General features: G+C 37.6%; 1 protein-coding gene across 3 annotated transcripts in view; it reads left to right on the top strand.

Moving 5' to 3' along the window:
- Window positions 1–416: 416 nt before the first annotated feature.
- LRIG3 (leucine rich repeats and immunoglobulin like domains 3) overlaps window positions 417–24,163 on the top strand; it is a 43,613-nt gene continuing 19,866 nt past the window's right edge. For all 3 annotated transcript variants that reach the window (XM_065743376.1, XM_065743377.1, XM_065743378.1), the window contains exons 1-5: window positions 417–601; window positions 8,335–8,406; window positions 8,633–8,707; window positions 22,354–22,488; window positions 23,143–23,286. In XM_065743376.1, the coding sequence (XP_065599448.1) occupies window positions 417–601; window positions 8,335–8,406; window positions 8,633–8,707; window positions 22,354–22,488; window positions 23,143–23,286 (611 nt within the window). The remainder of the gene's footprint in view (window positions 602–8,334; window positions 8,407–8,632; window positions 8,708–22,353; window positions 22,489–23,142; window positions 23,287–24,163) is intronic.

The following is a 24,163-nucleotide window of genomic DNA, read 5'->3' on the forward strand; positions in this document are numbered from 1 at the left end:
GCCTCGCGGGCGGGGAGCAGGCACCGCAGCCCGTCGGCAACGAGGCCCGCCTGCCCGCCCGTCCATCCCCGAGCGAGTGGCCCGGGCCGGGGGCTGTAGTCGTCACATGGCAGGGGGAGGGGGCTGCGAGCGGGGCGGGCCGCTCGGTGCTCCCCGGGCCGGGCGGGGGCGGGCTGAGGCGCTGCAAAGTTTGCGGAGTGGCTAACAGCGCCGCGTGCCCCCCCCGTCCCCGCTCCTTCCCTTCACTTTTTTTTTTCCCCTCTCCCCCCCCCCCCAGCTTTTCTCACCGCCTTCCCTCCTCGGCGGTGGCTCCGGGGCATGAGCGGGAGCAGCCACCCGCGCTGAGGGAGAGAGAAAGAGGCGGGAGGGAGGTCCGTCTGTCCGCGAGGCAGCGCGGTAGCGGCTTCGAGCCCGCCATGCCCCGCACCGCGTCCGCCGCCCTCCCGGCGCTGCTGCTGCTGCTGCTGCTGCTGCTGCTGCTGGGGGAACCCGCCGCCGCACGCTGCCCCGCGTCGTGCCGCTGCGCCGGGCACCTCGTCGTCTGCAGCCGCCTGGAGCCGAGCCGGCTGCCCGAGCGGCTTCCGCGGGGGGCGGTGCAGCTGTAAGTACGGGGTCTGGGCAGCGCGGGGTACGGGGACCCGGCCGCCATCTTCTGCCCCTCGGGGCCACGGCGGTGTGGTCGGCGGGAGGGGGCTGTCAGCGGGCTCCGCGCCGGGATGGAGCACTGCGTTGCTCCGCGAAGGGAGGAGAAAAAAGTTGTTCTCGCAACGACTTCCTCGGAGAACGTGCGAAAATCTCCGAGCTGGCGTTCGTTTCTTTGCCGAAAAGAGAACCCACGCAACTTTATATCGCCCTCGGTGTTATTTCTGCAGCTCTCTCGCTCTTCGTTCCCCATTAATAACTTTTCTAGCGCTGGAAGTTGCCACGTGTGACTCGGTGACACGGATTTATTGAATTCTCGGTAACGCGTAGTGAAATGCCGTGTGTAGGGGAATTTGCCTCCTGTGACAAACTTTTATGGACAAAGCATGAATTATGGGAGCTTGCTGGAAACCTGAAAAGAGCCAGGGCACTTCGCACATTTGTTTTTAATCTCTTGTCATTCAGATATCTTCTGTATTAGTCGCCGTAATTTTCTATTACATTTCCAAAGCAGATCGAGATAAGGACTTTAAAGTAAACAGGAAGACTTTCAATTAGTTGTGGCTAATTCTGCTCAATTGCCTCGTCTGGAGGTCATGCTGCTTTGCTCATGAAATGTGGATAGCTGTATTGACACCATATGGCGCTGAGCACACGGGGGGCTGCAGGAGGTGAACGTTTCCATGAGCAGTTCAGGAAAGTGTGAGGGGAAAGAAACTTTTTACTTCTTTTGGTTCATGTGATCGAAACACATGAATCAAATGCCGGATCTGCTTTACATTCAACAACTGGCTAGGCTTCCTCTTAAATTTCATCTCTCCTGTTCTTTTGAACTATTTTAGTATGCGAACATAAGGTTTTTGACAAAATGGAAGTTATTTTTGATACTAAGCTAGGCTTTGCAGCTTGCTTTCTTAGACTAGTTTGGTTCTGGTAAGATAAATTTCAGATGTGACAGCACACTAAATAAAACAAAAGTTTAAAGAAAAAAGAAGGAAAAAAAAAACCCCAACTTTTGTTTTTGGAACTGCTTTAAAAGTATTTCGTGTTAGCAGCGATCCAAATACATCTATTCCTCTTAATTTACCAAGTAGTAGAACACATTGTAGGGCTTTTTTGTTAGCACAAGGGAGGTTTTTTTTCTAATTAGAATTCCCTTGGTAGTGTAAATTATCCTTGTGTAAGTTCACATTCCTTTAAAAGTGAGAAAATAAGTACCACTTGTATAAATAAGCTTTGGTCTGGTTAAGAAACCTTGCTGCTTGCTGTGATTACTCATTGGACAGCTGTGTCACTTGGTCTTAAACTCACAGGAGAACATCTTTGTAGGTGTCATCAAACCATGTGGTCTGGCCGCTTTTGTGTAAATATTTCTTTTGTTTGTGTCAAGTGACTTGGAAGTACCCAACTCTTTCTTCCTTCCCCTCTTCTGAACTAGGGCTGAGGAAGAGTGTAGCACTGCCTTTCACCTCCAGTTACTTAAGTACTTGGAGCTTAGATTGCAAAACGTGCAAGATTATAATGCTCTTCAGTTTTACGTACACAAAAAGGTTTGAATAAGCTGAATTATTGTTGCAACAAACTGTGCATTTACAAACTGTAAAAGACTGTTTATGAATTTTATTGCTATATGTTTACTGTGTTTTCCATGGAAGTCCATGGCATATATAGCCAAAGGCTAGTTGTTTAATTGCAGGCTTTCCAATGCTACTTGGAAAACAACTGTGACACCGTGTTCTCAGCGCAGGCAGGAAAGCTCTCCCAAGCAGAGCAGTGAGAGTTTTTCAGTGTGAGAATGTCTGGGCCCACGCTGAACCTCTCACCTTCTCTCGTCCATCTAAACTACCAGGCAGACAGCACATCTGGTGAAGTCAGTTTCCTGGTCCGTTCAGTCTTTCCTTCATGTTGTACTCCAGCTGAAATAAGGAGTTAGTGAAGTGCTGTCTGACCTTAGAGCATGCAAAGGGGAAAATCAGAAGACAGACCCTGAATACTGAGTTATGTTCCTCTTGTTTCATAGCAAATGTGAGGTTAGTGCTTTGTGTGGGAATGGCTTCATGAAATAGGGTGTAAACGGTATAATTGTCAGCCTTGCTGTGATTTTAGCCAGAAACATCATCCTCTGTAATGCTGCCTTCACAGAAGATAACAATTCACTGGAAACTGATAAATATTTGTAATGGCTGTGTACAAATGGTTTTAAAGTTAGATTTCAATTTACTTCTTGTGTGTTTGTGTCTTGAGATGGAGAGAACATTGCTGCATTAGAGCTGATGTTTCATAGCCAGAAGTGGAAGGAGGAAGAGAGTTTGAACGGTGGCCAGCGTCCTCAGTGTTTGTGAATTCTCGGAGGCTTTGTTGAGTTCGCTGAGCCAGGTTCACCTAGGAATGCTAAAACTGTCAGCAGGACAGAAGGGAAAATCTGAAAGATGGCTTTCACTTGTGTTTGTATTACATCTTTAGTATTTACATTTTATAAATCCTCCAGTCCTTTACCAGAATTGCCAGAAAAAAGGGCCGTATGGTTTTCACAGCTGTTTTTCAATATTTTCCAGACTAAAACTTGAACATGGCGAACTGATTTATGAGTCACTTTGGATCAGTGTCTTAAAACAGCTACAGCCTGGCTTTTTGTTTTTCAGCTCTCTTGATTTCTGCTGAATTAGCAGCTCTATAGGCCCCAGTGGGACTGATTAAGGAGCTGTTGCTGGATTTGCATTTTAAAATTTGACTTGGGGCTCAGGTTTCTGAGTTCTCTAAGGAAGAAGATGATAATTGTAACTAAGTGTTGTAAATTAAGTAGAGTCTAAAAGTTATATTTATAAATGTGTGAAGAAACACTCGTTCTCTCCCTTTATTTGTTAGGGCTCCCTTTCAGTTTTTTATCATATCAACATCAGTGTTCAGAGTTACGTTTTAGTTTTTGAAGGCAGAGGTTGAGTTATGAGAGCAGTATAGAAAATATTTCATAAAACAGGTTTTTAAAGGGCCTCAAAAACTATGCCAAGCTTTTTAACGAGGGTGCAATCTGATAAAAGCTTAATCGCTTTCATTAGAACCTGTGATGAGCAGGTATATATACGTTTTATTGTTAAAAAGATTTCTCAATAAAAATGGGGCTTCGGAGAGTTTTCACTATTGCATCTGTGATAGCTTTTGAAGTTCTAGTCATAAAAATAATTACAGGAGATTTTCTCTCCTCTTGTAGTGTGGTTTCAACAGAGAAGGGAAATTAAGAAATGAAAAATGCATAGTAATATTCTTGATATTTTTCATGTTATCAATGCTCATTTCCAAGTGAGGGAGCAATACTGACTCATTTTCAAATCTTTTTTTTTTAATATCTGTTTTAGGACATGTTGAGAAATGTATTGAATTGATATGCATCAATAGCTTTGGAGCAGGGGTGCTAACATTTTATGTTTGCAAAGTACCTCATATCCAGTGCTTAGAAGTCTCAGAAACTTCTATAGGCTTAAGGCTCTCTTAAAATCCCTGTTAAAGTAACTCTTACTTCACTTTCAGCCACTATGATTTAAGTTATGAATGTAGCATGTAAGGCTTATTTTCTGAAGTTTCTAATGTCTTCAGTACTGAAATAATGTTTATTAAAACATGTCCAGTTCATACTTTGCACAACAATGTATACAGCTGTGTGAAACTGGCAATTCAGTATAGTCTGGAGTTTCTATTTTTCTTTTTGTTTTGCTTTGAGTTTGGCAACTTATGAGTAAGCCAGGAATGAGGAATTTATCTGCATGTGTTTCTTAAGGTACTTGCTATGTGGAAAATCTGAGAGTATCCTTAGTGTTTAAAGACAAACACGAAATAATAGTTTGAAACCTAGTGCAAGTTGTTACGCTCACGGTTCCCTTGATAGACTCCAGATGGATGTGAGCTTGAGCTATGAGTGAAAGTGTCTGGCTCCAGTGTGGTGATCATGCACAGCAGTGGTTGTAATTGCAGGATTTTTATAGTTTAAGGACTCTGCCAGATTTTTTTTTTTTTAAACATGTTATAACTCCAGCAGAACAAATCTACTCATGTCTGTTACTGTCTGGTAGGTCCTTTAGGCAAAGATGTTTTAAATAAAGCTCTTGCAGGGTTTTCAGGTGAAATGAAGAAATGCAGGTTTTTAGCAGTAATACTGGAATCTCTTTTGTTGAAATTACTTATTCCTAAGTCTTCTCTAAAGCATGAAGAACAGTAACAAATTAGGCACTAACTGCCATTACTCTACTAAACTTTGGTTGTTTGCATAGTTCTTATAATCCCTACGGACTAAAGCCAAATACTGAGTTAAGTTTAAGGGTAAAAATTATATCTACTCAGCTTTAAGGGAAGTTAGATTCCCATCACTATTAAAATCTAGATCTTTGTTACAGCACATTTTTTTCTTCATGTAAGAAGGCAGTATGAGAATCCCAAATCTGTACAGCTGGTGTCTTCAAATGTTAACAAATGGATTTTTCTAAAGTCTATAGCCAGACAAATGTTTGCTCTAGACTTCTAAGCAGTGAAAGATGCAATTCTCTAACTCAAGTGTGGTTAACCTCATTTACAGGAGAACTCAAAATCATAGTGATGAAACTAACATTTGTGGCTTCTTGAAAATGTTAGCACTGTATTGGTTTTCCATCTTTTAAGAGGAAAATCTGTAGGAGTTTAGACACCTGGAAGAAGACACAGGTGTACAATATCAGGTGTGTGAAACCAGAGCTGGATCCCAGAAATGATCCCTCTGTGGCCGCTTGCATGTGGTGGAGGGTGTGTCTTTTCTCTGGGGCCTCCCAAAGTACCTGCCCCACCTTCTTTGTGCTGCAAAATACTGCCACACCTCTAGTTCTGTTCTGTGCACATTCCTATGGTGCAGCAGTACCCTAGAGCCCTGGGCCTGACCAGTGCTGTTTATAATGCATGTATGTGGCAGGGATTACTTTTTAGTGTTTATTTATTTATTTATTTTCAACTCAGTCTAGTTTAAAAGCAACAAAGCAAATGTGAGGATTGTCTCTCTTGTCTAACTTGGGGAGTGAGTGACTCCTGGAGTCCTTCTCATTTCAGAGGGGGGAGGGGAGGGGTTTGTTGTGTCCCCTCTGCAGGGGAGCCTGTCCTCCCAGACTTTGTGCAGCTGCCCTGGGGTAGGCAATGCCTGTGCCTTCTGCTGAGACTGTACTTCTGTTTGCTGACTGTGGCCTGCTCAGAGGCTGCAGCTAGAGAGGAGCTGGGAAGATGCCCATGAGGAGTCTTAGACAGCAGATGTCAGTTCTGACAGTACGTACTGCACGGGGTACCAGGAAAAGATGTCTGAAATGTCATTTTACTGTTCTGTTTAAAAAGCAGAGGTGCCTGATTGGATCTCAGGATAACATTTGTGTCCAAGGACCTGCAATGCCTCTTGCAGATAAACTTGTTCTCTAGATCTGGAGTTGCTGAAGGTTTAGTCATGAAGCAGAGCACCTAACATATATTCTGAAGCTGGCTTGCTGTGAGGTGGTTCTAATCCATATGTGGCACACAGCATCAGGGGTCATCACTTTGAGACTATAGATGGAAAGTAGATAATGTTGATGACTGTAGACCTCTGCTTGGCATGATCTGTGACTGTGCACTAAATCATGTTCTCCCTGAGAAGTGTGGTCTTCTGAAGTTTCCTCAAGAGTCAGTTTGAAAATACAGTTCTCTCTTACACGGCCTGACGAGTAGCTGTCTGGATGGTGGCCTAGACATTGACTTCCAGACGCATCTTGTCACTCTTGGCACCATCTTTCCAGCTTTTACATTGGTCTTTCCAGAAGTAATGCCTCTTCTTTATTTCCATGGAAACTACAACAGATGCTGAGAGCACAATAACACTGTTTTGATAGAGCAAATTATCAACTGCAAAACACTTTTTCAGCGTAGTCACCACCCATTAGTTATGCGTTTTTGAAAGTGATGATTAAGAGCCTCTACACCATGATTGTAACAGTCTGCACAAGCAGAGGTGACCCACTCCTTCTGATACACCACCCACTGCCTCACTGTGTTCATATCCACTCTTTGGTTTCCATTTGTTCAGTAAGTGTCAGTGTGTGTCAGCGGTTACAAGTCTTTCTACATGGAGAAATTCAGTGATGCCTTTGCTTCATGAGTGTTTCCTCATCAGAAGCCATTTTGTCAGACTGCCCATCTGCTGTCATCACGGCAACAAAATGTAACAGAATGGTGGGGAGGTTCAACCTCTACTGCCATACCGCCAACATCTGCCTCTGATGATGTAGGCTGAAAAATAGGAGGCATTACTTTTGGAGCAGCCCTTGTATCATCAGGCACATTGCTGAGTGTTTGGGATCCAATAGCCAGTTAGCATGGAAAAAATAAGTGTGGAGTGTGAGAAATTTCTACATCCTTTAACTAGATGCTGAAGCTGCTTTCTGCTTAAGTGCACTGATGCAATTTTCTGTGGGCCTGTATTGCAAATTCTCACATAAGATTAAGAGCTCCTTAAAAATAGTGAAGCCTATGTTATAAACTAACTGTTACAATGTACAGCAAGCACTTTGCAGACAGCTGTATCACTGCAGATAAGATAGTGACAAGGAATAGGAACTTGGAGGTAGTGGTGGGTGGATAACTTAAAAGGGGGAAGGCCTTCAACATTGCTATCTCTGGTAATGAGTCCAGCTGGAAATGCGTGGGATAATCTCTACAAGTTTGAATTTCTGTAATCAGCTTTGCTGCCTTCTATTGTGTAATTATTCTTTTATTTCCGTGATGTTTTCAGTATTTCTGAGACCACAGAAAATGTTTTTAGGACTATATTTTGTTATAATTTCAAATAGGCAGGAAAATGCACAGTGAAGATGCACACTATCTGTAGGGAAATGAATTTATTGGCAGCAGTCAAGGAAGTGTGTTGCATTCTTTGTACCCTAGCTTGTTTTACAGCAAGCACCCTTGTCTAGAAAGGCACTAAAAGTTTTTTGAAAACTGCATCAAGTTGTATTTTGGGATCTTCAGTGCAGAGTGGTACAACCCGAGTGGTGGAGCTACTTCAGGTGCATTTGAGTGCAGTATTAATGTGAATAATACACAAACTTCTTATAATTCAAACTTGATTTATGCCTTTTTGTGTGTATTTTCTTCTGTTACTATTTTAAGTTCTCCACTAAATTTGGTTACGTGGGCCCTGAATTGTGTGTAATAGAATTGAGGTTGATGTACAGCCCTCATTATGTAGCTAGGATTTGTGAGCTGCTTTAAAGAAGCAAGCAGGGATAGCAGAAGCTACAGATACAGTAATAGTTTCAAGATTGGGGTAGCAATGAGCCTTGGTTTATAAATTTTCCTCCTAGTCAACAGCATGCTTTAGCCAGATCTTTCCCTGAGAAGGGAGGGAAGATGGTGTACTTAAATCAACGTGCTGAAATGTTTATCAGCCATCTTTAAGTGTTTAAGACATATGCACACACAAAATCCCAAATGAGCTATTCCCTTAAATTGTTCAGGAAATTATTTGATGCTGTCAAAGAAATGTGATCAAAGTATTTGCTCTTATTTGTACCTTGTGAGTTTGTATTCTAATTTTACATAAATAAAGCAAATAACTGTGTATTTGGAAATAAATGATAAGACAATACAATTAGGAATATGTTGATTTACTCAATAGTCTATGGCAAAACTGACAGGTTTATTTTTGTAACTTCATAGGGATCTAAGTCACAACAAATTATCTTCAGTCAAGGCCAACTTCTTGGATCACCTTCATAGTCTTCGGGAAGTGTAAGTTCATTTGTCTTAATAATAATAATAATAAAAAAGTGGTTTCTATCACTGGGATATCAATACCTAGGGAAAATTGATTGGCAAAGATGTTTGTTATTCTGAAATTTTACATTGAATGAAACTGGAATTAATTAAAATTTTTGACACAGCTAAGGAATTTAGAAAATCCAATGGACATACTTCTGATTTATATTCAATGTGAACTCTGTTTTTATATTAATAGGAAGTTGAACAACAATGAACTGGAGATCATTCCAAATCTGGGACCAGCCTCTGCAAATCTAACTCTTCTGTCTTTGTGAGTAGACCTTATTCTTGTCCCTAGTTAATGGAACTAACTCTGCAGGGTTAGTGGAAATACACGCATTACAGAGATTAAAGTAAAATAATTGGAAATAGAGTGGTTTGTGGTTAGGAGGTTGATTATGTCATGTTATTTAGCAGGTTGTTTAAAATGTGTATAATTGAGCTTAATCCTTTTAGTTTTTATGCTTCCCTCAGATACAAAGACTGTATTAGAATTAAGTTATGTTGTGGTAGTGCTGAGAAGCTTCAGCTCTGTTGTCCTAGGCACTGAAAAAAAATTAGTAAGTGCTCTGAAGTCTGCATTGTACAAGTTTGTGTAACAAGAGTTATACTCTTCTGTTATGCATCTTGGGTGAAATCCCAATTGTATTAAATCATGGCAGAATTCCATTAATTTCAGTGGGCGATGTGTGGAAATCCCCTTGACGTGCGGCTTCAGGACAGTTATCTTTGTTAGAAGAGGTTGTGCCAGTCTCTTTAAAATGTCTTTTTGAGGCCATTTTTGTGTGTAGCATATAACTTTGTGGTTGTAGCTGTGACACGTACTTATGTTCATGTTGATTATTTTGTCTGAAAAAAATTACTGGGTTACTTGATGTGGCATCTGTAATATGGGTATAAAATTGTAAAAGGCAGACAGGACCCCAAAACAAAACACTTGATTTTAGAGGAAATCTGAAATCCATTTAATTGTTCTCCTCCCTCTCTACCACGTGGTATGATTTCTCTAAGATGCTGGAAGAAATCCTGCTATCCTGCTCTTAAGGGGAGGTGAAAAAGGACATGTTTTGATATGTGGGACTTGGGTTTTATCAGTGAGAATCTAAAGTGTTTAAACCTAGCAATATGTAGCCCTCTGGCCAAATCCTACCCTCGAATACAAATTGCAAGGTAACTTTCTGAAGCCTGAAGGGTTAAAACAATACAGTAAACTTCAGAAAGCTGTTCAGTTAATTAAATTGATCACTGTTCAATTGCTTACATCTGTTGATTTATAGGGGTTTGTTTTTACTCTAGACCCAGGTCAGCTAAGTCAGCTGGTGCAGCCACTGTGTCTGGACTGCTTTGTTTGAATAAGAACTAAGTGACATTTGATACTGATGTGGTTTCTTACAAATCAGGATCAGAAAAGAATGAAAGAAAAAGCAGATGGTGTCTGACTAATAACTATTGAATTTAAGCATGTCATCTATTACTATTTTGCATTAGTGTTGACATTATTTTTACACTGGCATAGCATTCTGTATTTTAAGCATTTCACTGATTTGAATAAGATTAAAAAAAAAACCCAAACGTTATTAAGGATCCCTTTACCACCTTTACCACTAAGTTGGAAGTATTAACATAATAAAAGTATACAATAGTAAACATCCTGCCTTACCTGTTACGAATATGAAATTGAGAACTTGTTCTTACATCTCCAGTCCTTCTGGAAACACAGTTAGTTTAGATGAACGTAAAATCAGCTTTCTTCAACTGTCCTAAGATTTTGATTCTCCTTTGAAAGAATCAAAATCAGCCACTACTGGAGTGGTTGCTCCATATCCTTAGGCCACTAGCTTGGTTCATTCATCCATGTGGTCAAACATGGAAGAACTTTTGGTAGATCTGTTCTCTGTACTTTATTTTTTACTGATGCTTACAGGACACACACACAGAAAATGTTTTTCTAAATGTTATTTTCTAAATGTTATGCTACCAGTGTAGTTAAAGTTGGTCTGGTTGAGTGCTAGCTTGTTCTCACTCTAATTTCAATTAGTTCTGTACGATGTTGTGAGATTATTGAGTGTAGGTATGCTTTAGCTGAGATTTAATATTGATTGTATGACCACTGTAAGGATTCATTGAGATTAATGTAGTAGAACTAATTCCTTAAGTAATTTATGCTAGCTTCCAATGGTCAGTGTGTAATAATGAATAAATAATCTTTTGTCTTATCAGAATGTATGTGGACAGAACAGATAATTGGTGGCACTGTTCCAAAAATAAAGCATCTTGATCCTCTTGCAAAGATTTCTGTTTCAAACATCTTGTGTTAGAAATTATTTACGTAGAAAGATGTTAAGTCTAATTTTTACAACAGGATGCCAATAAAGGGGAGTAAACGTGCAGCATTTGTCTGACAGAAAAATTTATGTAATAAACTGATGTAATAGATTTGCATATATTTTGATCTGATGTTTTTTTTAGAAGCGAAATAATATTTTGACTAATTGAACCTAGTTGAATACAACTGGGTTAATATTTATCTTAAGTCATGCAAAGAAGACACATATGGAACAATTAGAATAGATTTTTTCAAACTGCTTTTCAAAGAATAATTGTTCTTCACATATACTTCTGATGATTTTATACAGTCTTCAACTTTCATAATGAGAAGAGCTTGTGGAACCTTTCCAAAGCAAACTACAGTTTTCTTGTTGAGTCTTTGTTCTGACGTTGTAATAGTAGCAGAAAAGAGCTTGCTAGTCTTCAGGAACTTGATTTGATTGAATACCTTACACATCTGTTAATTGCTGTCAATTGAAAAACCAATCATTTTTTCCAAGGAGTCTTTGAGAAATGGTGTAGAATGGCCTCCTTTCAGGGCAAAATCCTTATTGGTTGAAAACTTTCTATAGTGAAGTGAAAAAATTCTCCCAAGTAATCGTCAGCTCATCAGCAAGACTTAGAATTTCACCTCTTTTGTGACCTCACAAAAGAAATTAGGCTGATTGTATGTCTACAGTGAAAAAGTGATACTGTAGGTATCTCCATACAGCACTGTATGTCTAAATTCTTTGAGCAGTATAAACAAGCATGGGTGGATTGTCGTGTTAGTGCAGTTTCTATTTCTGGATCTACCTCATTTCTAGCTCAAATGGATATTCATCCAGCTTAGGTATTTTCATACTGCTGAATTACACATGAGAAAACATACTGGGAGCGATAGCTGTTCCTGGTCCTATGGTCACAGTTTGTCAGTAACATTAATCAGTGATGCCATCAACTTGTTTTTCCTGGATGCCAGTAGAGAGTTGAACACCACAAGAGGGAAGAGAATCAGGCAGGCACTCCCTCCCCCTTTTGCGCCCTGGAAAGATATATGTCCATGGAAAGGAATACAAACTCAGACGAAATGTAGGTACACTCGTTACATGGGTGGAGATGCATCTAACGCTTCATTTGTGTGATGAATATGTATTTTGCCTCATGTCTAGCAAGAGTACTTGCACATGCCTGTTTTACAGTGACGTTACTTGCAAAGGTCTGATAATGTTTTTCAGCACATTTGATCATTTAAGTTGATTATTTGAAATTGACAGTTCAGCTCTCCTTTCTCCTTAGACAGACAGATGTTTTCACTGTCTTCTGGAAGAGAAGGCAGAAAATAGTTATCTATATATAAAGAAAAATGTTCAGGCATTTGTCAGAGATTTCCATCTCTGATTAAAACAATAGCTGTAGTCAGGTGGCCAGGTTACCCATATGCTGGAGAAAACAAGATTTTTGTTAGACTGTATCTGGTGAATTATAACTACATAGTGTATGGGTGCCATCCACAGAAATGTAACTCTGCTTGTCTATCCCTGGAAATGAAATGTTAGGAATCTCTTGATTTGCATTACTGGAGTGCTTTTAAAAAAGTCAAATTGATGTAGAAATTACTTTGAATGGTTCTACAAGTTTTGTATTAGAAAATTATGTGCCTATGGGGCAAAAAAAAAAGTTTTTTCATTATTTCTGGATAGATGGATCACTATGTTAAGTAGAGAAATGAACATTCTTTCCAGGAGAAGCAGGAAATTTCTGAAGTTGTTTCCCATTTTAATGATATTCTTTATCTGAGATGTACCAGTCATACTGATCCTGAAAAACAATTAAGAGTCTGTGATACTGATACATGAGAATAAAAGCTTGTCTCTTAGGTTTATGATCACTGTAAAATTTTGCACCCAGTTTGAATCTGGGTTCCATAAACTCATACTCTAAAGAGTGGAAGTGATTTTTTTTAATGTAAGGTGTCCATTGTATGTACTTGTATAAAGGTAGTATATAAGCATATATCAAGTACATATCAACATGATCCTTTTTTGATTGTAAGCTCTTAACATTCAAAAACTTTTCCAGAACTTCTCTACAGTGTCACTATTCCCTGGAAAAAACATATGAACAAACATATGAAACCAATCAACAATCCAAACAAAATAAGAGATCTGAGTTTATTGCAGTAGACCTGATGCCTTCTTTCACTACTCTAGATCTCTTGGTTCCACTTTTGGGAATGTGTACATAACTGATACAGCAAACAACTCTTTTCTGCAAGCTTGACTTTTAATAATTAATGCTGTTAATATGGATCAGACTCAAGTCATGGTTTCACACAAGGCTGAAACAAATGTGACATGATACAAAAGTGTGGATCTAGCGTGTGTCGTTAGGGTGCATTAAATGCTCAAGAAATTATTTGGGTTATTAAAAAATAACTCTGAATGTTACCCGCTTTAATTATAAATAATTGGAAACCTCTCAGTTCAGTCAGCAACAAAGGACATTTAAATCTACTTAGGTCTGTGATTTACCATTGTAGGTGAAAGCTGTGCTACTGACAATGAAAAAAGAGCTGGAAACTGAGTAATCAAGTGCACCACTCTTCTATAGAAGTCCTGTGTGCTGTTTAACTGTCATTTGCCTACTACACATTCTACTATAAAAGTCTTCAGAAAATAATGACTAGTTTGTGTGGTTAATGCTTTCTGCAACATTGCTTAAGGTTTTGTTTAAGGATATACATTATAGGTAATAAATCTATGATCTTTTATTTGCAGAATTAACAACAAAATCATCGACACCATCCAAAATTGCCAATGTACTATACTGCTGTATTCTTGAGTGCTTTGAAAAAATGGATGGCCGCAGTCAGTGAATTTAGAGAGATTTAATTTAGATTAATTTAGAGAGATTTAATTTAGAGAGATTTGACTATTGAGAGTCCAGTGTCCACAACTAAATTTTATTGTTCTTATAAAAATAAAAGAACTGGAACTAATATTAAAAAAAAACAACACGTTTCTTATAGCCCAACTTCTAGCAGATGTTGTGTAATAATCATCTCATTGATTGTGACTAGGAAAGCCATACATGCCAAAATTTCTACTGTATTTAGTGAAATTCTAACGTTAGGCTAGCTTTGAATGATGTTGTGCATTAGTTAGGGGTTTTATTTCTTGTTAAATAAAAATTATCTGATTTAAAACCATTGACATAGGTGGAACGGGTGAATTAGACAGAAGTACCTAGTGGCTTACATTCTAAAAACTACTCACATTAATAAAGAGGACAAATATTCAGTTTTAGTAAAGCCAGAGTAGAAAATACAATGTTCATTTTTTTGAAACGTTACATTAATATATTGCTTGTATTATGTTCTCATTTCTCTTCTTGTGGATTCTATTTGTAAGAGAGGTATAGAATGTATAATGTTGTACATGTTTTTGTCTGCAACCTGAGAGGACTGTTAACCCTTTAGGGTTAGTTGAAACCCTTTAGGGCAGTTGGAACAAGGACATTTGGTTTTGGGTTCTGAGGTCATGGACAATCACCAGTACGGAGGTGGTATGTGAGTGCTGGGCTAAAACTACAGCTCAGTTTTCTGAAGGCTTTCAACAGCATTCAGTTTACAATGACTTTATATCAGTGTATTCTAAGTCTAAATGTATTGGCTTTGAAGGCACGTGCAGTCTTGTGTCCAGGATGCTTAAAAAAGTTGATGAACAAAAAGTCATTAACAGAAAGATTGGTCAGGATACAACATGGGCTGGAAATACTGGGAAGTTGTGTGTCTTAGTTGAGTGCAGGGATCACATACTAAGTAAAATTGTTCCAACTTTGAATGTAGCTTTCTAACCAGCCATTCTAAAATGATTCTGACTACTCAGTTTTTAATTTCAGGCCCTTGGTATTCAAAGAACACTTTTGAAACAAAGCTAAAAGCGCTGCTTGAAAAACTGAAAAAGTGCAAAGTCATCCTCTTCAAAGAGAAAACAAATCAGCAAGGTTATCTAAGCCATGAACAATAATTTAAAATTAAAATCTCAGATCTTGCTTATAAAGTGTAGTAGATATTAAACTTGCATATTTTCTTCAGTGGGTTAGAAGACTGACAAGTAGAACCAGCCCTTCGGAGAGCACACTACAGTATGCACCTGAAAAACTTTTCAGGCATTCTACTTTTTTTTTTTTTTTTTTTTTTTGAGGGGAGGGAGGGATGTTGGTTGGTTGGGTTTGTTCTCTTTTTTTTCTTTTAAGTTATTAAATCAGCCTAGCTTTAGCTTTGTGTCTTGTTGTATTAGCTTCTTCCTTCTATATTGCTGAATTGCTTTTTAATTGTGATTTCAGTCATTAAAATTTACATAAAATTCCTTCTGTGGACAGCACATTTTGCTCCAGTTACGGTGTAGTTATTTCCTCAGATTGAAAGCTGTAGGCTATCAGTCAGTGGAGAGAGAGCTTAGTCCATTGTGAAACAGACTTATGATATTTGAAGTGTCTGGATCTCTATGGGGCTTCTAGGATGAATGAGATTAGTCTGTGCTACTTAACTCAGATAAGTAGTCTGAAAAAAGATTTTTCTTTATTGCTCTTAAAAATACATGAACTACCTCCTTAAGTTGAAAGTAGCTTTTCATAGATCTTTGCTAAGTAAAATGCTGAACTAATGATTTGTAAATTCATCCATATTTTTGGCAGCTTCCTCCTGTCTTCTATCTTTTTTGTAGCAGAGGAGTGCACCTGCTTTTGAGGGGCAGCAATTGAGCATATGCTCATAGATTTTCATTGTTATTTAATTAATGTGTGTTATCTCATCCTGACTTTGATTAATAACATGTAGCTTATATACCTATTTATGCACAAATTCAGTTTCTGAAGAAAAGTAGTGTGTTATTTAGAAGTGATCTTAATGTTGTGTGTGCATTTGTTTTAAAATAAACATAAATGTAAATATGGTTTGAGATAATGGGCATTCCAGATCACACTTCAGTGATCATCTTGATAAGAAAAATTTAATTATTTGAAGTGAACATGCAAGATATCTTATATATCTGCCTAACTGCCAGTGTAGAAGTAAAGTGATGATGTGCATAGTTTGGCAGTACCTCAATTAGGAGAATTTCTGCAAAGTGCTTTTGGTAAATATGTATTTTTTTCATAATTGTTGTTTGCAAGATTATTTGGAATAGAGGTAGGAATGATGAATCTGTCTGCTTGCAGTAGTTTGCAAATAGCAGCTGTGTGTAGAATCTAGAAGAACGCTGTCTCAGTTTGTATTTAGTAAGCTAGTGTCATAAGAAATAAGTTTAGACTTGACTCTTGAAAATGAACGCTTAAATTCAGTAGGAGTGGATGCCTTTCCCTTCTGCGCTTGCCAGAGAAAGTGGTATTGTGTACTTATAAAGCCAGCATACTAAACTGTAGTCTGGTTCCCAATATTAAGAAAATTTTGGTCAAATATTTTACATCCTTGTCATCTCTTCAGTTACCACTTTATTATGGGAAGGATTAAGATTTGGATGCTGCCTGGAAGAGTTTGTTTTGAAGAAGGATTGAAAGAAAGGATAGAGGAATGCCAGACTGGCCTTCAGGCATAAGGCAAATTGGAGGAAGTCCCAAGAATGAGAGTGGTGGTAAACCATGTGTGACTTGGGCTGAAGTTGTGAGTAAAAAGTAGAGCAAAAGACTTACTGGAATTAGTTTCCGCAGTCTTTGACTTGGTGTGGAGACTAAAAGGAAGTAAATGAAAGAATTTGAAAAGGAACCTGTCTTAGTCAGACTTGCAGACATGGATACTAGATTTTTATGACAGCAATTTAGATTGAGTGTTGGGAAAGGGTATAACTATCTGGAAACCCAGAGTTTGTTGTAGCAGAAATATAGAGTCTAGATGAGTGTCTTTTGCAATGAGAATAGCAGAGAATGCAAATTTTATTAACTGTTTGCAGTGGAAAAAAAAATGGTATGATTTCCTGCTTCAGATGAATTAAAAAAGAATAAAAGTGGAAGAATGGTAGAAAAAAGACATGAGAAGTGCTGTGGTTTGTGAGACAGACAGCAGAGAAAATGAGAGAAGTTGGAATGATGTTAAAATGCCAGGCATCGTAAGTACTGGGTTTTGAGCACAGAGCTGTGGTAGATGGTTATTGCAAGGGAGGAGTGTTATGTGGTGGCTCAACATTTTGAATGAAATAGAAGTGGACAAGGAGAAGGTCCCTCAACTTGTTGCTGTCAGTTGAGATATGAGTTATGTCTAGGAGGGTGTACGGTCTGAAGCACCTAGGCTTCAGTCTGCATCCTCCAAGAGTTGGCTCTGTTTTAAACAGAGAAAAAAACAACAACATATTTTTAATTAATAAGTTCATAAATCAGATTAGATGTATGATTAATAATTTTAGAGGATGTTATGCTATGTTTATCTAGGCCATAGCTGCAGTTTAAAATTTTAGTGTCATTTAGCAGTCATGGAGTGCACCAAGTCTGCAATGGGTTATTATTTCTATTGTCAGCTCCTGCTGAAATAGCTGTACTTTCATGGTTTATGTTTACCTTCATTAAAGTGGTGAACTTAGGCATTCAGTTGACCATCACGTCCTAAGCAACATATTGATTATTTTGGAAAGGCCAAAAAGAGGAATTGAAAACAGACTCCAGAGATTATCGCTTTGAAAATACCAAATGCTTGAAGGTTTGGATTTGTTGCTATCTACTTTTTAATGATTAAATTACCTCTGAATCCTAGAGTAGTTTAATTCTACATGTTTTTCTCTTCCTTTTTTCAGTTTGTTTTGGGAAATGGTAATCCTTTGTTCTGATTTTTAGCGAGGGAATCAGTATCTATAGACTTAACAAGTTTTGGTTTTATGCTTTAAGCCTATATACCACATAAAGTACAAAAAACATCTGACCTGAAAAAACAGTGATGGATGAGGATTGTGGTGTGAAGGAGACCTTCAAAAGCAAGAACTACTACTTGTTTCAAGGAGTGCTTGAAGCCTCTGTGTGAACCGGACAGCAGACTTTTGTAGACATAGCAGTAGGACTGCCAAGTAAGCCTGGCTCTATTTCTGTCATCATCATCTCAGAAATATTTCAAGTGAAACTTTTCTTTCTTCTTCTCTACTAGTTGCAAAGATGCCAGAAATTGGAGGATCTTAATTCATTGGTTGTATTTGGTTGTCTGAATGTGTGGAATGATTTGTATTGGGAAGTTCTTGTAAGGGGAGTGTTAAGCTTGGCATTATAATTACAATATTTTAAGTGATGTAACTGTTCATTAAAGTGTGGCTAATTTTACTTGTCATATGCATAGTAATGAGAGAGAAAGGATCTTTTTTTTTTTCTTATTATAGAGTTACTGAGACTTACTTGTAGTTATGTTCTCCAGCCTCATTCTAAAAAGCTACAAAAGAGGAGTCTTCTGTCACTTAAGTTTATTACAGTCTTGATCTTTTATCTTTATTATCAATTATTTTCTTAATTTCTTTCTGCTAAAACTGTATACCTCTCAGTGTCTTCATGATTGTTTCTCATGTGAGCTCCTAAAGTCTGGAGGAGTTTGAGAAAAATGTGCAAGTACTAAATGTAACAGGAGTTGTATGACACCAAGGGGTAAGTGGAAGGAAGAACAGGTTGAAGCAACCACAGATTGGAGGAAAGGTGAAAAAGGAGATTGTGCCATACTGTAATATAATGGAGACCACCATGTATGTACTTGGATGGACATGGACAGTCTCATCTACTTTGCCTGTGCTGACATGACTGCCTCCAAGACAGTTCTAATCTGAAAGATGTGTAACTAGAAGGTGGTCAAAGTGAATACCTGTGAATCCTAATGTCCCGGTGTCATGGCTTCAGCATTGCTCAGAAAGATGTATATAGCCTTATCAAAATGCTTTTTTCTCCTTGTATATCTTCCTAATATTTAGCAAGAGACGGAGAGACTTCACTGTGATTAATTCGCTTGTTTCTAGTGCAAATTTAATATATCCTGCCTTTCATGGATTAGGTGAGGGACAGGAGATAGTCCAGAATCACAAAGGCATTAGAACAGAGTTATTATACGATTTTGGAAAAACAGGCTGCACAGACAACTCTCCAAAATTATCTTTTTGAACAGATGTTTTTTCTCAGTTTGCTGCGTCTCCATACTCGGACACACGCTTCTAGTTAGGATTATGGTGTAGGATTAGAAGACCAAGAGGTTCTTGTAATGCTCCAGATCAAGATCTGCCTGGAGGGAAGTTATGCTTGAGAGGGAAAGTGCAAGAATGTTTTTTTTTTTTTTTGTACTGAAGCTATTTTAGAAATAAAGTGCTTCAGATCTAGAATTGGAATTTCTGTTTATAAGACCAGAGCAATGAAGATTCATTTTTAAGCTAATGTAGATACTTCTTTGAGATAGAAAACACTGCATATTGACAATCTTTATTAAGGGATATTTAATCTTAGTACTTCATGTCTTAAAAGCTTTTCTTTTTTTTTTTTTTTTTATCCCCAGCACATAAGAACCGCGTGTGTTAACTAGATCCTTAATAAAATGGATATGGCAATTGCTATCCTGCTTTGTATTTCCCTAGAGGCAAGGAACATACAAGTCAATATGTCAGATATGTTGTAGCTGTTGTTTGTATTGAATGAATCTTGAGATCATGATTGATGGGGTTGTTATAAGTGTTTTGACCTACTGGTGTGTCTGAAGTTATGAATTCAGAATGGAAAAGCCAGTGTTTCTCATACCTTAATGAAAAACTGACATTCTGTCTTAATAAGCTATTCACTCAGGCTTGCATGAAAATAATTAAATCAGTTTACATGCACACGTTTTTGGAGGTTTTTTCTTTGTTTATGACCTGCAAGTCAGGGTGTAGATACTTGAATAGAGAGAGACATACTCAAAAATTACTATGTGTATTTTGGTGGATTTGTCTATATTCCTCAGTGATCTTTCTTCTTCAACTGCATCAGGAAAAGTTATAAGGAAGTTGCATGTTCTTGCATGTGGAGAAATTGTGATCTGTTTGCCATTGGCATATTTCTGTGCAACCTTGATGCACTGGTTGACTTGTTGTACAGGGATCCCTGCTTGCTTTAATCTTCCCTTCAGGATCTGAAAAATGAAACTGGTGCAGCATGTGGAGCTTCTTTTATCTGAGCACATTAGTTACAGCAACTGGAATTTTTTTGCAGAGTGAATAATCTCAAATGATTGTACCAAGATAGAGGATATTCTTTAGATCTCTTGTAACAAGTAGATAAGCTTGCATTTGCAATGATATCTTTTTGAGTAGTTTTGTTACTTATTTGGCACTCAGGAGGAAGTAGATGCAATTATTATTTGAATTATTTAAAGGATATTATGAAGAAAAATCAAATTAGAAGTAGGCTTTCATTTTAATGCTTTCATTTTGACTAGAGTTGAACCTTAAATGAAACTTTGAGATTTGTTCAGTGGTAGATAATGATGGCATTTGAAATTTTTTTGAAGAGAAAACTGGATTAGGAGACTGGGGCAATAAGAAGTGAAGCATTTAGGTATTTTACATTTGGCTTCTACGAATACAAAAAATAGGCAAGAAGGCATTGTAGGGGCTCATTTGATTTTTCATTATGAGATGGAGTAGGACTTTGATGTGGACCTTTGTTTTGATGAAAAAAAGAAGTTACTATCTCCCTGTGACGTGACTTTATCATTGAAAAAGAAGACCAATCCCAAAACAAATTAGCTGATTTTTTTTTTTTGTTTGTTTGTATGCTTTCACTGTAACCTGGTCTGCATCAGATAATTTGCCTGTTAGTTTAAGCACTAATCTGAAGGCTATGTAAGTTTTATTCGGTTCCATTAGGTCTAACTAAACTTTGTAATACAGAGACTATTATCCTGCCAGTTGTAAGGAATTTCTGTTTTATGAAGCAATATTGACACAAAGAGAGCACTGTGTAAGCTGTGTCTGTAAGTGAACACTTTCACACTGCAATTTAGGAGGCGTGCAGTTCAGGAAATTGCTGGCTTCTGCTGGAGCACACTTTTACTGCAAGGAAAATTTTATTCGTCACTCAAGTAATTGGCAGTTTTAATACCTTGTTAGTAATTACCTTGTAAATAAACTAATGCATAAAGGCAACTCTCTGTGACCTGTTATCTAACACGCAGTCTCATTTGGACAGTAGAATTGACACGTGGTGGTATTTGTTGTTTTTTTTTTTTATTAAAGTGATTGGTTTCCATTTATTATACAATACTTACAGTTAAGAGGGGTATTTTTTTTAAAAATAATGTAGTACAGCTCTACCAGACAGCCTGAGGAATGAAACACGATACAAGAGCAGCACTGGAGGAGTTGCAAGATCACTTACCCGTTCCCACATGTGGTCAGAAAGAAGGCCCATTAATCAAACTTACGGTTCAATTTTTGAGTCAGGATTTTTTTTGTCTTAAGTAGTAATCCCTCCCTTGCTTACGTGAGGGCTGTCCGTGCTCTCCTAAGTTCATGGCTTACTATTAATCCAGAGCAACTATTTCTAATAAAGGGAAACACCTTTAAGAATCAACGTTTTTGTTGATAGTTTAACCTGAAATTGCCCTTGCCTGCAATCTCTGGAAGCTGAGGAAGGCACCTAAATTTTGATCTTTCATCTTACTAGGAACAGAATGTACCACAGCCAGAACTGACTTGAACTTTACAAAGTAACAAGGATCATTTGGGGTTGCATCACTTAATTAATCACATACTTTTTCCCCCTATGTGCCATTAGCCCCAACAAATAGCTATTCACTTTGCTGATGTACGTGCATGATTACGCCACTGGGATGAAAAATACGGTAGTTGCTGTGTGCAAACATGAAATACTATTGACAGTAAAAGTACATTTAATTGGATGGAAAAGTAGAGGTGTTTCTTATAGTAGACTAGGATAGCCATGTCTTCTAATAGTTGCCAATTCTTTATTGTGGAATTGAACATGACGCTTAGCTGAAATCTGATGGAACATGAAGTCTAGACCCTCTCTGAAGAGCTGTGAGAAGCACAGATTTTATTCTTTGCTAACACAGTAGAAAAATTTGCTGGATAAAATACTAGATCTAATTTCAGTATTAAAGAATGTATCTGGGAGTAGTGTTCTGTCATCAATCTCATCTAGCTCTATTTTTATGGAAATTCAGTCTGGTTTTCATGCTGTAGGAGTTCTCAGAAAAACAAAGCAGAATGTCTGGCTACTGTTACGTTAGTTTGGCTAAAATAAAGAACAACTCTGACCTGATTTCGTTGCAGTATTGTGACATACTATTTAGTGTAAATAATAGATGTGTCTACATTTAAGAGATTAATGAGCACAGAGTTTCTTGTCTCATTTTAACATTTTAAAAGCAATAAAATACTGTTCGATTATAGTAGTTCTCCCCCCCTGCCTTCCCTCCTTTGTTCACTGGGTAAATGTAAATGTTTCAGAGCATTTTAGTTTGTGATTCAAGAAAACTAGAAATAAATGCTCTGCCTATAGAACAACAGGGAAATTAAGTACTGAGTTTGAAAGTGGTGCTTAGTTAACATGTGTTTGCTCTGGAAATGTCTGGGGTTTTTTTTGATTACTATCCTTAAATTTCAGGACCAGTAATAAGATTGCCAACATCTTATCTGAACATCTGAAGCCATTTCAGAGTCTAGAAACTTTGGATTTGAGCAACAACAACATATCAGAGCTAAAAATGTCATCATTTCCTTTTCTACAGCTTAAATATCTGTAAGTAAAACGAAGTATTACATTTTATTTTTCCTTTTTTTTCAGGTTTCTTTCAAAAAAACTAGGTGGTAAACTTAGGCTGGCAACTGTATGTTGAGACATGAAATATTTTTTAATCAGATGCACAATAAATGTTCCTACTTTTACTCGATCTTAATCTAAGTTGCAAACTTGAATATACCAGTTGCTGCAACAATTTTAATTGAGAAGGCTGTTATCTTGGGATGAAACAAATAGTTGTGTCTCCCTTGTGAGGAAATAATTATATAACAAAGTGAATTTAAGTTGTGGGTGCTGGTATAATCTTGAGTTGCATGAAATTCTGTGGACTTCGTTGAATTTACCTTATTTTTTTTTTTAATAGTAATCATGCAAAGACAGGTATATTGTGAAGAAAGTAATGGAGTTGCAACATACAATATTTTGGCAACATGCTGTCTTCTGCCAATAATACGCTTTTCTGGAAAAGAGAAAAAAACTGGTGGCAAAATACTATTTGTGTGTAGACTGAGTTGTCAAGAGCTTTGATTAATGCGATTAATGAAATTTCATTTATCACAGTATAAGCAATCTAAGACTTCTGTGTTTCACTACTTAGTATTAAAATTTTATTAAATAACTGTAAATTTAACCTCCTAGACATTGTTTCAACAGGTACATTAACAGTAACCGAATAACCTCCATGGAACCTGGTACCTTTGACAATTTGTCTACCACACTTCAAGTATTGAAACTGAACAGGAACAAAATTTCAGCAATCCCTCAAAAGATGTTTAAACTTTCCCATCTGCAGCACCTGTAAGTGTAACCTACAATTGACTAATTGTTTTCAGGTTTTCCAAAGAACTGGTAGTGGTTGAACTTTAGCCTCTAATTAAAGCAGACGCAGAGTGAGACAGGCACAGAAAACATATTACTACAACCCTTGCCAACTGCAGCTTTATACTGAACAAAACCAGTCTTATATGTTGGTGAGATATGAATAGTCTTTGTGTTTAAAATTGTCTGCCTATTAAAGGGAAAAGAAAAAATAAAGGTTAGTAACAGCAGTTATTTATGTAAAAAACATTGGAGAAATTAGTGAAGTAGACTTATCATTCACTACATCAGTCTCTTAGTATGTTTGTAGAAGTATAGAATAGTTTAGAATTACTGAATCACTTAGGTTGGAAAAGACCTTTAAGATTATCAAATCTAACCATTATGGTGTAATGAAGGGAAATAATTTGCTTTTAAAAAGTGTAACAATAAACAATATGCTTTAGTAAATAGAATTTCACCAATTTCACGGATCAAATACTCTATTACTATTCTACTTATTAAGTAATAAATGTAGCGACTGAATATGAAAGAGTATGGTGAAATATATTTTCCCTTTTATTGGAAAACTTGAGGTGTATGAGAAGTCGATGAGGATGGTCACTTTGTTAAATCCTGTGTAATTATTTTCCATATTTAATAGTCAAGATGAATTGTTAGATTAACTTTGTAAGTAAAAAGTTGTAAGAACAGTGAAATGTTAGGATGCTTGATATAACTGGGAACCGTAACAGTGTTGTTCCTGTGCACAAATAGAGGAGTTGTTTGAATTAAACCTCAACAGAAGTGTATGAGAACAGTCCTGGAGAGCTCAGGATTTGCTAATGATCTCAGTAGACTTTCCAATCTTAAGATT

The sequence above is a fragment of the Cyrtonyx montezumae genome, unplaced genomic scaffold (assembly GCF_038088225.1).
Source record: "Cyrtonyx montezumae isolate F1298 unplaced genomic scaffold, pur_monq_1.0 scaffold_3, whole genome shotgun sequence".
NCBI lineage: Eukaryota > Metazoa > Chordata > Aves > Galliformes > Odontophoridae > Cyrtonyx > Cyrtonyx montezumae.